Source organism: Schizophyllum commune (genome assembly GCF_000143185.2).
Source record: "Schizophyllum commune H4-8 unplaced genomic scaffold SCHCOscaffold_6, whole genome shotgun sequence".
Taxonomy (NCBI): domain Eukaryota; kingdom Fungi; phylum Basidiomycota; class Agaricomycetes; order Agaricales; family Schizophyllaceae; genus Schizophyllum; species Schizophyllum commune.
In genome coordinates, this window is record NW_026089543.1 from 2,400,684 (window position 1) to 2,414,245 (window position 13,562).

General features: G+C 57.4%; 5 protein-coding genes across 5 annotated transcripts; all 5 read left to right on the forward strand.

The window, feature by feature from the left end:
- Positions 1 to 364: 364 nt before the first annotated feature.
- Positions 365 to 3,305, forward strand: SCHCODRAFT_02627385 (uncharacterized protein). Its single transcript, XM_003031973.2, has 10 exons — positions 365 to 433; positions 484 to 1,245; positions 1,302 to 1,307; positions 1,358 to 1,462; positions 1,656 to 1,758; positions 1,919 to 2,094; positions 2,249 to 2,312; positions 2,378 to 2,432; positions 2,688 to 2,790; positions 3,033 to 3,305. Exons 1-10 carry the CDS (start codon positions 423 to 425, stop codon positions 3,148 to 3,150), a joined length of 1,503 nt encoding a protein of 500 aa, XP_003032019.1. The 5' UTR covers positions 365 to 422; the 3' UTR covers positions 3,151 to 3,305.
- Positions 3,306 to 3,951: 646 nt separating this feature from the next.
- SCHCODRAFT_02627391 (uncharacterized protein) lies at positions 3,952 to 6,001 on the forward strand. Its single transcript, XM_003031972.2, has 5 exons — positions 3,952 to 4,289; positions 4,345 to 4,637; positions 4,697 to 4,886; positions 4,941 to 5,246; positions 5,302 to 6,001. Exons 1-5 carry the CDS (start codon positions 3,966 to 3,968, stop codon positions 5,521 to 5,523), a joined length of 1,335 nt encoding a protein of 444 aa, XP_003032018.1. The 5' UTR covers positions 3,952 to 3,965; the 3' UTR covers positions 5,524 to 6,001.
- Positions 6,002 to 6,756: 755 nt separating this feature from the next.
- SCHCODRAFT_02627394 (uncharacterized protein) lies at positions 6,757 to 8,696 on the forward strand. Its single transcript, XM_003031971.3, has 8 exons — positions 6,757 to 6,887; positions 6,938 to 7,056; positions 7,110 to 7,262; positions 7,326 to 7,404; positions 7,455 to 7,583; positions 7,633 to 7,844; positions 7,935 to 8,248; positions 8,302 to 8,696. Exons 1-7 carry the CDS (start codon positions 6,821 to 6,823, stop codon positions 8,211 to 8,213), a joined length of 1,038 nt encoding a protein of 345 aa, XP_003032017.1. The 5' UTR covers positions 6,757 to 6,820; the 3' UTR covers positions 8,214 to 8,248; positions 8,302 to 8,696.
- On the forward strand, positions 8,168 to 8,641 carry SCHCODRAFT_01305321 (uncharacterized protein). The gene is made up of 3 exons (XM_050341413.1): positions 8,168 to 8,248; positions 8,302 to 8,486; positions 8,535 to 8,641. The coding sequence occupies exons 2-3, from the start codon at positions 8,335 to 8,337 to the stop codon at positions 8,602 to 8,604; spliced, it is 222 nt and encodes a 73-aa protein (XP_050200234.1). The 5' UTR covers positions 8,168 to 8,248; positions 8,302 to 8,334; the 3' UTR covers positions 8,605 to 8,641.
- A 942-nt stretch (positions 8,697 to 9,638) lies between the features above and the next one.
- SCHCODRAFT_02668278 (uncharacterized protein) lies at positions 9,639 to 13,496 on the forward strand (the record flags this gene model as incomplete). Its single annotated transcript, XM_003031970.2, has 11 exons — positions 9,639 to 9,660; positions 9,717 to 9,835; positions 9,892 to 10,044; positions 10,098 to 10,176; positions 10,230 to 10,358; positions 10,414 to 10,622; positions 10,670 to 10,850; positions 11,376 to 11,494; positions 11,556 to 11,746; positions 11,800 to 13,013; positions 13,075 to 13,496. The coding sequence occupies 11 exons, from the start codon at positions 9,639 to 9,641 to the stop codon at positions 13,494 to 13,496; spliced, it is 2,838 nt and encodes a 945-aa protein (XP_003032016.1).
- Between the last annotated feature and the right edge of the window lie 66 nt (positions 13,497 to 13,562).

The following is a 13,562-nucleotide window of genomic DNA, read 5'->3' on the forward strand; positions in this document are numbered from 1 at the left end:
CCATGGGCCGGCGCTTATAGAGATGGGCGATAGAAGCAGCTGGCCTTCACAGAAGCGTTCAAGTGATGCGGTGATTAGTTTCGGTAGCTTTCGAAGGTGATGTAGGCCCTTGCAGAGTAGAATCGAAGCAGGCCGATTTCGAACAAGCGCCCGTCCAAAGTTGGCCGAAATTACTGGAATGGGCGGTCTTGGAGATTCAGCTACCGGTAAGGTCCGTTACGCTGCGCCAAGGGCATAGGAAGACGTCCGTTTCGACCTAAGGAGCTGACCTGAGCTTGCAAACCGAACGGACATGACGTTCAAGACGAACTTGAAGTCCGCGTGCCATCATCGTGACTACAGCCACGGCACACCGGACCGACCACCCGCTCTTCTGTTCCCCCTTCCATTTGCACGCGTCGACGAGCGCGTCGGTCGCCACGATGTCCTTCGGGTACGCGTCAAATATCTTCTCCTGCGCGCATATACTCACTTTGTACACAGAAGCTTTGGATCCACGCTCAAACCCGCCGCCTCCACACCATCCCTCTTCGGGAACACCAACACCGCGCAGAACAATCAGCAAAAGCCTGCTGGCGGTCTCTTCGGCGGGTCCTCGACCTTTGGGCAGCCTCAGCAGCAGCAGGGGAACACAGGCGGCGGGCTGTTTGGGAACACAAACTCGAATGCGTCCACAACGAACACAGGCACTGGCGGTGGCGGCCTCTTTGGGAACACGGGCGGCAATCAGCAGCAGGGATCGTCGCTGTTCGGGCAGTCGAATCAACAGCAGCAGCAACCTGCGACCGGCGGAGGCCTATTTGGCTCGACCATGAACACCAATACCGGCACGGGCGGCGGTCTCTTTGGATCGACGAGCAATAACACGAACACCGGGACGAGCGGCGGTGGTCTCTTCGGCAACACATCCAATACCAACACGTCCAACACGGGAACTGGCGGTGGTCTCTTTGGCTCGACGACTAACACTAACACCGGTGGCGGCGGCTTGTTTGGCTCGACCAGCAACACCAACACGAACACCGGCGGTGGGCTCTTCGGATCGAGCAATGCCAACACGAATAACAGCAACACTGGAGGGGGCGGGCTCTTTGGGTCTACCAACACGAATACGAACACGGGAGGCGGGCTGTTTGGGAACACGCAGAACCAGCAGCAGAATCAGGGCGGAGGAGGGCTCTTTGGGAGTACAAATAACAGCAACAGCCTGTTTGGCGCGAAGCCGTCAACAGGCGCGCAACAACCGTGCGTGTCAAAGCTTCTACTTCCCAGTGCAGAGGACTGACTTGTTCTTGTTGCAGACTAGGGTGAGTTGAAGCTCATGTATGCGCCAACAATGCTGATACATCCCGCCCAGCATGTCATCCCTTGGTTCACAACAACAAGGAGCCCCTCCCTTCACGAAATCAACGCGATTTAACGACCTTCCCGACAACTTGAAGCGCGTCTTCGAGCAGATCGAGTACGTGTCGCTTTCTTGTCTCCATCCACACGCGTCAGTACGCGTTGATCTGACGCGCGATGCGTAATCCCGCTCGACTTCGCCGACCTTCCCCTCGTCTGCGAACGTACTCTCACTCGACTGCGCACTTCCCTTAAATCCCCTTCCCGTACTCCCCAATCTCAAACGTCTCGCTAATCAACATCCCCTCCAGCTCCCACATTCAAAGCCAGGTGCAGATCAGCAAGGACCTGCAGCAGCGGAAGATGGGCGAGGAGGCCGTGAAGGGCCAGCAGGCGATTCGGTCGGTGCACAAGGTGCGTTCACTCCTCCTTCCCCCTTGCCTCGTCCATTGCCTTCCTCCTCTCTCGTCTACTTCCTCCGCCTCTTCACTCTCTACCTTCAAACACTTCCCTTCCCTCATCCCTCTTGCTACATTCCTCTCGTCATACTGCACGAGCCTGACACCCCTCCCAGGACCTCGTCAACGCGATGGCGACCATCAACCGCGACCTGCAGCAGGCGAAGGACCTGTGGCACAAATCTGAGCAGGCGACGCAGGATCTCATCACGGGCATGAACATCGTGAACGGCGCGAAGAACCCGCAGGCGTATGGCGCGCATCTGAAGGACTTTGCGGGGTTTCCGTTGGAGTGAGTGGGCGTTTTGTCTTATTTTCTGGAAGGTCTTCCTTCTGTCGGGAGACTGCCTCGTTTGGCGAGGGACTCAATTCCTTGTCGACGGTCCTGCTGAGAGACGCGGCGGACGGATCGTGGGGGAGGAAGATGTGCTAACGTTCACCTTCAGATACTTCATTCGCATTACAAAGGAGATGAAGGTTCGGTTGGAGTGGTATAAGACGACACTGGAGGTACGTTTCCCGCTACTGCAGAAGTGAGGGTGAGGGAGTGGACAGGGATACTGATGGACAATCAGCAAGCCGAACGGAAACTGTCGTCGCAGGCCAACCAGGCGCAGATCACGCCGCAATGTACGTGCAGGTTTCCTTTGTCGAGGGCTTCTGCTGACGTCTACTTCTTCGAATCGTCCGACCCCTCGCGCTCGTCTCTTCGATTACGCCCATCTCTCTTTGTATCGATGCGCGCCCATATACCCTCCTTTCTCACCAAACGCCATTCCCGGACGCGTCGCCCTTTATTGTCATGCCTTGCCTCGCCCACGCTGCCTCGCTTGCCGGCCTCCCGCTCCTTTATGTCCACGCGCTACGGATACTGCCGACCACTAGTCATCACCACCAGCCTGCAGGCGCAGAACTCCGCCTTCTTGGCGCTCGCGGCGAAGACGGCGACGCTGGACGCGGAGCTGAAGAAGATCAAGGATCTGTATAGGTGAGTCATCGACAATGGACTGCGATGATTGTCGACAATGGACTGCGACAATTGTCGAAGGGCTTCGAACGAGGGGTTGGCGCTGGGGCGGTACTCGCGTACGGGGATTGCTCTCGCGTAGTGGAAAGCGCTCGCGTAGATGAGCGAATCGCTGTCGCGTAGGTGGGCAACCTTCGCGGATGCGCCGCCTATCCGAACATCTCCCGACCGTTTCTTTTGTCCATGTACTGACGAATCCTCAGGAAACTCTGGCGAGAAAAGAACGCAAGTTTACGAGACCCATTCAACGAGTTGGACCGGGACGAGAAGCAGCAGCCGGGGTCGCAAGACTTCGGGATGAGCCAGATGCGTGTAGGCTGAGGTACTTTGGAATGAAGGCGATGTTCGTTGCTTTGTGTTTGTACGTGTACCCTTTGTCTCGATGCATTTGCTCGCTTGGATTAGATGGATTCACTGGGAAGTCCGTTTTGCGAAGGTATAGAGGCAGCCTTGCCGACGTAACTACCTGCCCGAAGATTCGCTGCTCCCTTGGAGACCCATTCTCCGCCCCGGCGGCGCCCTCGCTCCTTCGGAAGGCAAGTCTCTCTTGCGGACTCTGGTCGGCTGACACGAGGACGTGCTATTATGCCCATTACGAGGTGGGAACAATAGCTTTACGCGCAGTACTTCCGCTGACCACGCGCGCAGGGCTTCCTTATTATCCCCGTTGGAATGCAAAGTTCCATGCCGTGAAGCCCGCGTTCTCGCCAACGGCCGACTTCCGTCCAAAAAGCCGTTTCTCGCGCACGAAAATGCTTCCGCGTCCTGTTACCGGCGGCCTCGGCATCCGCCGAAGCCGGACAAAGAGCATCGCCGCGCGCGTACCTCAGCTCACCCTTCGTCCATCGCTGGATGAGGCCACTGAAACCGCCATCGCTTCTTGAGGAGCGTCTCGACTCCTGCATCGTATGCGGGCGAGACGTAAGCTGACCTTCTCCAGCTTCCGACGGCCACGAGGTGATGTAAAGTCTATGCCGTAACCCCATCGGAACACAAAGGGATTACCCCACCTGGTATAAACGTCCACAATTAGCTACCCGCCTTTCATACTTGGAGTATATAATGCGGAGCAGGCCCGCTGATGCTCCCCGCTGGTCAGGACCGTCGCCCACTACCTCCAACTTCCAACTACCATCATGGCTCGTCGTCACTCGTTAGCACCGGTCTTGCTGGCGTCCGCGCTGCAGACGCCGCCTGCTACGCCCTCCCTGCCGTCGCTGGTCGACGAGGATCTGCCGTGCTATAGCCGTCGTGACGCGCTGGGCTCGTCAGAGCCGAGGACGCCGACGGAGCACACCTACACGCTGGGGGATGGGAAGAAGCCGTGGTTGACGCTCACGATGGTGAGCAGCGCCCGGCAGGGGGCGGTGGTCCCCCAGTACTACGAGAAGGAGCACATTCGGGGGACCGTGAAGCTGCGTGCGGACAAGCGCGACTCCGTGCAGGCTATCAACCTCTTGGTGCGTTGGACGGTCACTACCGCGGTTGCTCAGCCTTTGTTAACCAAACTCCCAGGTTAAGGGCCGTGTGATCACAGGCGCCTCCGCAAGCGACTCCTTCACATTCCTCAATCTCAATGCACTGCTATGGTCTCGCGCAGGCGGCGTCAACAGCGAGAACCACCCCCAAGGCAGCGACGCCATGCCCTTCTCCATCCCAATCCCTCGCAACACGACCGTCCGCATGGGCGACGGCAGCGAGCGCACCTTCCCCTTACCCGGAACATTCCTGGAGAAAGACGCCCCGGTATCTGTCAAGTACGACTTCGTCGTCGTCGCCGCGCGCGGGAAGTTGAGGTCGGACGGGACGTGAGTGATCCTTCCTGATCGTTAGGGTGTTACGACAGGTGTACTCACGTTACCCACAGGATCAACGCAACGTTTGGTTTCGTGCCCAGCCTCCGGCCGCAGGCGCCGTCGATTTTCAGGCAGATTGCGTACCAGCAAGGCACGCATATCCCACCGCCGTCCGCTGACCCGGAGGGGTGGCATACGAGGCAGAATATTCGCATTCGCGGGACACTGTTCCGTACGCGGGAGGTCGAGATTTCGTGCCAGGTCAGTGCTCGACCGCTTTATATCCGCAGAATGCACTACTGACAGCCAACACAGATCTCCCTCGCAAAGCCACTGATGTACACGCGCGGCAGTGTGCTGCCGTTGCATCTTGTCGTAGACGGACCTGACTTGGAGAGCGTCGATCTCCTGGCCGCACCACAAGCCATTGTTGTAGCGCTCCAGCGCCGCATCACATATCGTTCCTCAGGCCAGCGCGAACAACGTGACGATGTCGCACGCGCGGTATGGTGGGCTGCGCACCCGCCGTCGCCCGATCGTCTGTCGCGAGAGCTCGAGGGCGAGATCCACCTCACGAAGGACCTAAAGCCGTCGTGCTCGGTGCCAAACTTCATCTTGAGCGTACGTGTTTGACCACGTTGACCTTCCTCCGCATGAGCTCACCTACAATGGACAGTACCACGTCGTCGTCTACCCCTTCGAAGCGACCGGCTTCAAGCCTGCGCCACCAATGACCTCTGACGGCCACATCGCGCGTGAGACTGTCGAAATTGCGACGATGTACCCTAAGGGACCCATCCCGCGGCCCATCGCGTACTCGCCGCCTGCATACGAGGCACCGAAGAAGCGGCAGCGCAGCCTCTCATTCGCAGTTGCATCGGTAGTCCCGACGCTATGAGACCTCGGTAACTTCGTGTCCTGTGCCATGGCTCCGCCATTTCTGGTCCCGCTCTGCTCCCGCCAAACAATACGCGCTCCGCTGCTATTGTTCCTCATTTACCCCCGGCTGACCACGCCGCTCGCCCGCTGGCCTCGTTCTACACATCCTACCACACATACCCGCTCTTACTCAACTCCTTACGACACTAGACGATGATACCTCTACTCTACATGCTCTCATTGGTAATATTGATTCTACCGCTGCGCGGGTGGCACGCTCCTGCTGTCTTGTTCTGCTGTGTATATTCTTGTACATTTTGTCCTGTTTAGTTTCCGTGGTCTTTGATATCTCACGTTTTCTTGGAACCCATTCTTGCGCTGTCATAAGTCATAGGCAAGGTATTGGCCGCCATTGTTCTAAGTTTGCTGATTCTTGTGGGTGCGAGTAGCCGCATGCTTGATGACCGTGGGAATGGGAAGTATCATTGTTGATGTTCCCTCGTTCGGATAAATTGCTTTCGTCTCGAACCTCCATGCTGTCTTCGATGCCTTCGTACGTCTTTCGCATCGGAAGATACCGCTCTATAAGCTGAGAACTTTGGAACTTGAGGGCTACTGGGCTCCAGTCATCATGGAACGACCGAATACGGATATTTTATGGCTGCTGATGGGAAGCCAGATTCCTATCAGCCACCGCACCTTGGCGGGGAAGACTTGGAATCCGGAGAAGCCGTAGAGGGGGTATAGCACGTCAGCTACTTCAGGGTTCCTCTGGAGTAGGAGCAGGACGATACGATACCGCCAGCTCTCCCTCGCCTTCTGGCTCAGCTCCCTTGACAGAAGCCTATCCTGTGGTCTCCAGATCTCCGAACAGAATATCGTCTGCGCCAGACCCTCAGTTCGACGACCAGGGGCAGGTCGGGCTCTTACCGCCACCCACGCCGCCACCTGACCAAATATTTCGTCCTCCATTCATTCGAAGCGCGCCAACGACTGCGGTGGCCCCTTGCGCTCGAGGATATCGAGGACGTAGGCCCTCGCATAGGAAGCCACCCCATCAAATCGAAGGGTCAGATCACAATTTGTGCTGCTCGCTGAGACCGGCCCCAGTAAACGCTGCCTCGGCCAACGTCGAGGTTGGACGCTTCTTCATTCCTTCGCGTGACGCTTTCTAGGGGGTGGCACGTCGCACCGGCTATCGACGTTATACACGTGTATAGGCAATCGTTCGGAATCATCATGTCGGCGCTCCTTTTCCTCCACGTCCATTGCTGAAGTGCTGCCGCACCCGCGCCTACTACTGACCTTAGGCTCGCATGGGCCAGCCGCTTCGCGCGGTCGATGCGGTGTTCATAGGCGCCTTCATGTCAACGCTGCTGTTCGGTGAGCCAGATATTTTCCGAGGAGATTTACCCCTATCTAATGGTCTTCAGGCGCATACTTGGCAGTCGCTTACGAATGCACGAGAGTTGTCAACAGGAGGCGAAAGCACCGCGTAACCCACAAGTTTCTCGTTGGGACGCATCTGGTGCTTTTCATCCTCACTTGTCTAGTAAGCCGAAAACATTCTCCTGAACTCGTGTCTGTACTCAACAAATTACATAGCGATGTATCACGGTCCTCACCCGCGCCATGCTCGCCATACGTTTCCATATGCTTCCCGACGGCGGCGTGGATATGGGAGCCCTCAGCAGCGCTCCGTCGATGCTCATAAACGTGGTCTGGTTTCTCGCTGTCATAGTCTCTGACGCGTTCATAGTGCGTGCCCTTACTCATATCAGATGTGTATTGCACCAGACTGCTAACGGCTTATCTATGCAGATTTGCCGCGTCGCGGTGGTCTGGCGTGGTCGGATGCATATTGTGGCCATTCCTATGCTTGGATGGCTCGCAAATACCGGTCAGTCGAATTCTACTTTACAACGTCGTGTCAAACCTGATCAATCTCAGCTAGCGGTATCTACATGCTACACGTCATGAAACTGTACGGACCCGGTGCCGACGGTTTACAAGGCCCTCTCGTCGGCGCCAACGTCGCCTTCTGCGTCACTACCCTATCCACCAACCTAATCTCGTCATGTAAGGTCTGCGTTACGCCAGGATGTACGCCGTGCTTAGGATCTTCCAGGTCTAATCGCCTTCCGCATCTGGTCTGTCCGCCGCTCGGTCCAATACCTCACGAGCGGCGCGCATAGCGTAGTCAACAATCTCCTCGCGGCCATTCTGGAATCGGCGGCGCTGTATAGCACGCTCCTCGTCCTGCATATCATATTCGTGGCGACGGGATCGCAGCTGATGCTCATTTGCGTCGATATGGAGGCGCCGACGATAGGAATTGTGGTACGTCTTATGAGTCTCTGTCGTGACCTCGCGCTCTCCGTCTCATCTTCTTACTCCTCCCCCTTCCGTCTGCTGACCCAGGACTCCTAGTTCTCCTCCATCATCATTCGCGTCTCCGAAGGTCGTGCTCACGGTAACACGAGCGACGGTGCCCCCACCAGTGGCGAGCCATCCTCCGGCCCTCGCTCGCGGACATGGACATCAATTGACCGAGGGGTACCACATTCGGGGAATATCGACGTCGCTATCAGGCTCGAGACGGTCACACATCGAGATCACGAGAACGTCGCAGAGCTGAGTCCGGGTGTCAAGGGGAAAGAGGGGGGGGAGGGAATTGATAGTTTTCAAAATCCACGCCACTGTATCTGAGTGGACGGCCCGCTACGAGCCTGTGAGCTGGAAGTGTGCGTATAAATTGTCGTCCCCCTTCGCCGCGTACGCTAAGCACGAAGCCCAGGCGAATCATTATACTAGGCGACACGTGTGATTTATGTCAGAGAGGGCGGCCTTTCCGCGAGGGGCTGCCGTCTTCCGGCAGGCTTGGATGCCCTTGCCAAGCACTCTCGGCCTGTTTTTGCGCTTCTCCCCTTGCTGGAGTACAAAGGAGAGAGCTCGCAGCTGGTCAATTCCTTCAATCCGGATGTGAGTGACTTGGTGGCGCGCTTGAATTAGGCTGCGACGCCCCGACAGTACGGGCTACGGGAGAGAGCAGTTCACCCGCGACCGACGACCACAGAATCTCCAGATGTGCTCAGGATAGTTGCTCCTGTCGAACTGCATCCTTCGCCCGACGTAGCGCACCTATAAACCGTCTGAACTCGTTGGTCCCTATCTTACAGCAACAACTGTTCAGCATCCCTTATTGAGGCAATATAGGCATCAACAAACACTCGTACTTCTTCCTTGGTATTAGCACAATACCCCAGGACATATCCCCGCGTCCCCATGAGTCGACGCCACCATCATTGTCTGGTTTTAGCAGTCCTTTCTCCAGGTCTCGAGGGGCGAAGTCGGCGCCCGCCACCCCACCTCGGAGATCCTTTCCACTGCGCGCAAAGGCGTCGCAGTCGTCGGACATCGCGCCACAGGCTCGTCAGAGGCGGATTGACGCGACGATGCGCCACCACAACCAGCAAATGAAATGCATTAGACCAACCAACATCAGACTCAAGTGGGCTGCATCAAATATAGTGGGGGTTCTGATCTTGATCGTGCGGGCTAGGCTTTCCGTGGGAGCAATGCATGTCTTTCCGTGGGAGCGGTGCATTGTTGACCGAGATGGAAATCCGCATACGAGTCGCCTCTTCTTTCAACCTTTCTCATGCTCGCATCTTCCCATGAGGTCGAGGGTGCCTTGCCCCCTCTCCCTCCGTCGTCGTGCGCCTCCACCCTGTACAGGTGCGGGAGCCCTGTCCTCAATCTCTTACCCGCCGATCTCATTTCAAAGTTTAGCTGTCGGCCCGAGGGATTAGAAGCCCGAATGCACCCACCGCCCCTTTTGGCAAGGCGCGGGACCTGTTGGGCGATCGCAGATCGTTACGCCGCCACCAGCGCCTTGGTACGGCCTCATGAGATATAAGGGCTCGATGGCGATGCACTGCGGGTTTTCGCCGGCGTCCTCCTCGTCCCGTACCCTTTTCCCCTCCTCCCCTCAACATCTTCCCTTCCGCCGCTCCCTCCCCCGACGCGACTGCGTCGCCAGTCCGCTCGTTGCTCAGGAGGTAGCCAGCCGCAGGCCCGATCATCAACATGGCGGCGGGACTCCGGGAGGTCGACTCGGTTTTTCTGGGCGCGATGCTATCGACGCTACTCTATGGTGCGGGCACTCGCTGATCGAGGCTTCTTCGAAGCGCTGACGAGTGCGATGATTAGGCTTCTACGTTGCTGTGGCGTACGAGTGTACGCGAATGCTGTGGATGAAGCGCAAGCACCGGCGGGTACACAAGTATTTAGTCGCGACGCATGTGGTGCTGTTCGTCTTGGTTAACTTGGTGTGTGGGCAGTGTTCTCGGGCCGAGGGCAATAGGCTGACTGACCTAAATATCAGCGCTGTATAACGACCCTTGTACGCTGTCTCATAGGATTGCGATTTCACCAACAACCGGATGGCAGCATCGACACGGGCTCCTTGAACTCGGCGCAGTCCATGATAGCGAACATCGCCTGGTTCTTGTGCATATTGGTCTCGGATGCGTTCATTGTCAGTTCATCTGAACCCTGCGTCGGCTGCGTATGTGCTAAAACGACGACCAGATCTATCGGGTTCACGTCGTATGGCGAGCGAATTATCATGTTGTCACTCCATTGGTACTTGGCTGGATTGGCAATGCCGGTAAGTCCCCACACCTTAACAAGAACAGAATAGTACTGAGAGTATACTCGCAGCAACCGGGGTATGGCTGCTGTATACGCTGCGTACCTATGGACCCGGCGCGTCGGTGTTCGAAGGATTGCTTACGCCAGCTAACATTGCGTTCATTGCCTTCACACTGTATACTAATCTGGCTGCCTCTTGTGAGTCTCCTTGTCGAACGAATTCCACGTTGTTCGCTGATGAGGCGCCCTGAAGTGCTCATTGCGTACCGCATCTGGCACGTCCGGCGGGGCGTCGAGCACCTCACTGACGGGAATGACACCGTCAGCAATCTTGTCGGTATCATTCTCGAGTCTGCGGGATTCTACTCCATCTTGCTGGTCGTGCACATCATCCTGCTCGGCGTTGGTTCGTTGGTGTCATACATCTGCGTCGACATGGAGGCGCCGGTTATTGGCATCGTGGTACGCTGCTGCATGATTTCAATGGCTTGCTCTAATCAATTCTCTAGTTCTCATACATCATAATACGCGTCTCCGAGGGCGTTGCGCACGGGAACACTAGCAGCGGCGGGCCCACGAGCGGCGACACGTCCGGACCCCGGCGAACATGGAACTCCGGTGCTCGCCCAGGCGTCGGTATGAACACGATCGACGTGGCCATCCGCCTTGAGACGGTCACGCATCACGACAGTGAGGAGCCCGTAGACACGAAGTCCACGGATAAGTCGAAGGGCGGAGGGTGGTAGGAGGATTGATGTCTGTGCGTACTGTATCATGACCAGGGTTCTGTTGGGTAGATGTGTATACGTGCTCCGTTACGTTGTACATCTGGGCTGTGGGTAATATACTCGGATTGTGTCTCCCGGCATTTTTGGGGGACTTTTGTGGAGTTGTGGGTCCACCGGCGTGGGAGCTCGTGACCGGCGAAACAAGAAGTCCTTCCTTTCGGGGATCAATGACATTGACCGGCAACTCGGACTCTGTCTGACATGAGCTCGACTTCGATGGCCGCCTCGCCGTTTCTCTTCTGTACCACGACCTGTATTGTTGAAAGTCTTTATTCCAAGTCGAAGATTCCTCTTGACCGAAGCTCACTGCGAAGGAGGAGCAGTGGTCAATGGCGGGACCGACTCTGGTGTACTATTGCTCAGGACACGGTCAGCCCTTGCTGCCTCGCCTATCGCCAAAGTATGCTGAATATGCAACCCCGCATAGGATATGGTCATGCAACACGCGTATCTGCACTCACTACACACCTGCTTCAACTCCCCGAAGAGGTCAGACCAACAGTCTACCTGGTCTCCTCCGCGCCACAACACGTCTTCGCGGACAGCGTAAGTCTCGGCGCGAAGTATCGTTATGCGGAGATAGATACTGTCATTGTACAGCCTCTAGCGTGCGTGGTACTCCAGCTCATCGTACTCAGGCGCTGGCGAGGTCACTAGATATCAGGTCGATCGGCGCAAGAGCGTAGAGGTTCTCAAGGCGTTCTTGCATAGAAAGGATGTCCTGCTTACCGCGGAAGCCGGCTGGCTACGAGAGATCGGAGCCCAGGGCGTGCTCAGTGACGCTGCATTTCTCGGATGGTGCGTTTACTCAGGCATCACTTCACACCCAAGCTCATCAAACCCACCATCAGTCTTGCAGCGAAGGAAGCTGGCTTACCCTCCATCCTCACCACGAATTTCACCTTCGATTCCGTCTATAGCTACCTTGGCACGCCATTGCTGGAAGGCAGTACCTCCGATCACCTTCATCTAGACGAGAAACCCTCCGAAGCCTACGAAGACAGCCCCATCCCACAAGCCGAGCTCGAGCCGCTCGTCAACGAGATCATCTCCGGCTACCGCTGCGCCGACCTCTTGCTCTGCCTGCCTGGATGCATCCCGATACCCTCGTTCAGCTCTCGGCCTGCACTTCCTGCACCTGACTGGGTGAATCCAAGTACGAACACGCTGCTGCCTGATGTTATCCAACACCTGCTCGCTCTTCGATCCGGCGCACCTCAAGAGCTACACCCTCCCGCAACCGCAAGCGGACGACCGCGAGCCGTCGTCCCAGCTCCCCTCCTTGTGCGACCATCAAGCACGGCTGCGGTGTACATGCCCTCGGGCCGCGCCCGATTCCTCTCGTCCATCGGTATACCGGAGAACCTCCACGACCGCAAGATCCTCATTGTCTCCTTCGGCGGCCAAGTTATACGCTGCCCGAAGAGAAACAGCAACAGTCGACCAAGCAGTCGATCCCACACCCCAAGCCCTTCGTTCCACGCTGGCATGTCTTCGCTTACGACCCTCGGGAACAATAAGGAGAACCTGGCGCATCTGCTGTCGAGCTCGGCGTTTTCGCAAGGGCGACCGCTCCTGTCGAGGATCGCCACGCCGAAGCATTTGTGGGTCCCAGGCGCACCGGCTCCGGTGACGAAACCATCGCCCGCGCCAACGCCTTTCTCGTCGCCGGTTACGAACGCCCAAATGCCTACTTTTGACGCCCTCTTGACACCGACGCAATCTAGATCTCAGACCGAGACAACACCGACGTTCAACGCCTTCGCTATACCGCCAACGCCCGTTCTCAATGGCGACTCCGACCTACCATCTGGCTCAGCGGACGGCGAACTCGCCGACGAACCTCGCCTACTACCCGACGACTCCCGGATCGCGATCATTTGCGGCGTGTCCAAGGAGCAGTGGGCGAAGGAGGACAAGGACGAGCACATGCCCGAGGACTTCTTCATCGCGCCGAAGGATGTGTACATGCCGGATTTGACCGCGGTGGCGGACTGCTTGCTGGGAAAGTTGGGGTATGGGACGGTGTCGGAGTGCATCGATGCGTGCACGCCCTTTGTGTATGGTGAGTGGCGATGGTCTTTACTACAAGGATATAGGTGCTAAACTCAGGGCGCGTACCACAGTATCGAGACCGCTCTTCATCGAGGAGCATGGTTTGCGACTGCTTCTGGACGAGGAAGGGACGGGCGTCGAGCTGGCGCGCGCAGCGTACGAGCAGGGAGATTGGGCGGGTGCGGTCGAGGAGGCGTATCAGAGAGGAGCCCCATCGAAGGCGTTGAAGCGGGCGTTGGAGAGGGTGATCAGTCGCAGGAAGGAGGACACGGTCCTGGGCGACGGATCTCTTTCTCGCACGGGCGGGACGAGCATCGCTCATGGGGGAGCCACACAAGGGGTCGGGGACGTTGACTTTGGGGCTAGCCTACCGCAGGTGCAGCAGCAGACGAGGAAGATGGCGCGTGCGGTGGTCGAGTGGTTTGGTGGGGCGGACCTCAGCGTGTTCGACGACGTGCGAGCTGGGTTGAAGCAGTCAGCCTTGCCCTACTGAAGCAATGGGCTGTGCCAACGGCCGAGGTCATGAGCTTGGCCGATGAATCGCAGTACTAGTGGTACC

Bases quoted from the DNA above. Each gene is read 5' to 3' on its own strand.
- SCHCODRAFT_01305321 (XM_050341413.1), top strand. From the start codon at position 8,335: ATGTCAGAGAGGGCGGCCTTTCCGCGAGGGGCTGCCGTCTTCCGGCAG. The intron at 8,487-8,534 runs GTGAGTGACTTG...ACGCCCCGACAG, and splicing joins TCAATTCCTTCAATCCGGAT to TACGGGCTACGGGAGAGAGC.
- SCHCODRAFT_02627394 (XM_003031971.3), top strand. From the start codon at position 6,821: ATGGGCCAGCCGCTTCGCGCGGTCGATGCGGTGTTCATAGGCGCCTTC. The intron at 7,057-7,109 runs GTAAGCCGAAAA...CAAATTACATAG, and splicing joins TTTTCATCCTCACTTGTCTA to CGATGTATCACGGTCCTCAC. The intron at 7,845-7,934 runs GTACGTCTTATG...CAGGACTCCTAG, and splicing joins CGCCGACGATAGGAATTGTG to TTCTCCTCCATCATCATTCG.
- SCHCODRAFT_02627385 (XM_003031973.2), top strand. The intron at 2,095-2,248 runs GTGAGTGGGCGT...GTTCACCTTCAG, and splicing joins TTTGCGGGGTTTCCGTTGGA to ATACTTCATTCGCATTACAA. The intron at 2,791-3,032 runs GTGAGTCATCGA...ACGAATCCTCAG, and splicing joins AAGATCAAGGATCTGTATAG to GAAACTCTGGCGAGAAAAGA.
- SCHCODRAFT_02627391 (XM_003031972.2), top strand. From the start codon at position 3,966: ATGGCTCGTCGTCACTCGTTAGCACCGGTCTTGCTGGCGTCCGCGCTG. The intron at 4,290-4,344 runs GTGCGTTGGACG...CCAAACTCCCAG, and splicing joins TGCAGGCTATCAACCTCTTG to GTTAAGGGCCGTGTGATCAC. The intron at 5,247-5,301 runs GTACGTGTTTGA...TACAATGGACAG, and splicing joins TGCCAAACTTCATCTTGAGC to TACCACGTCGTCGTCTACCC.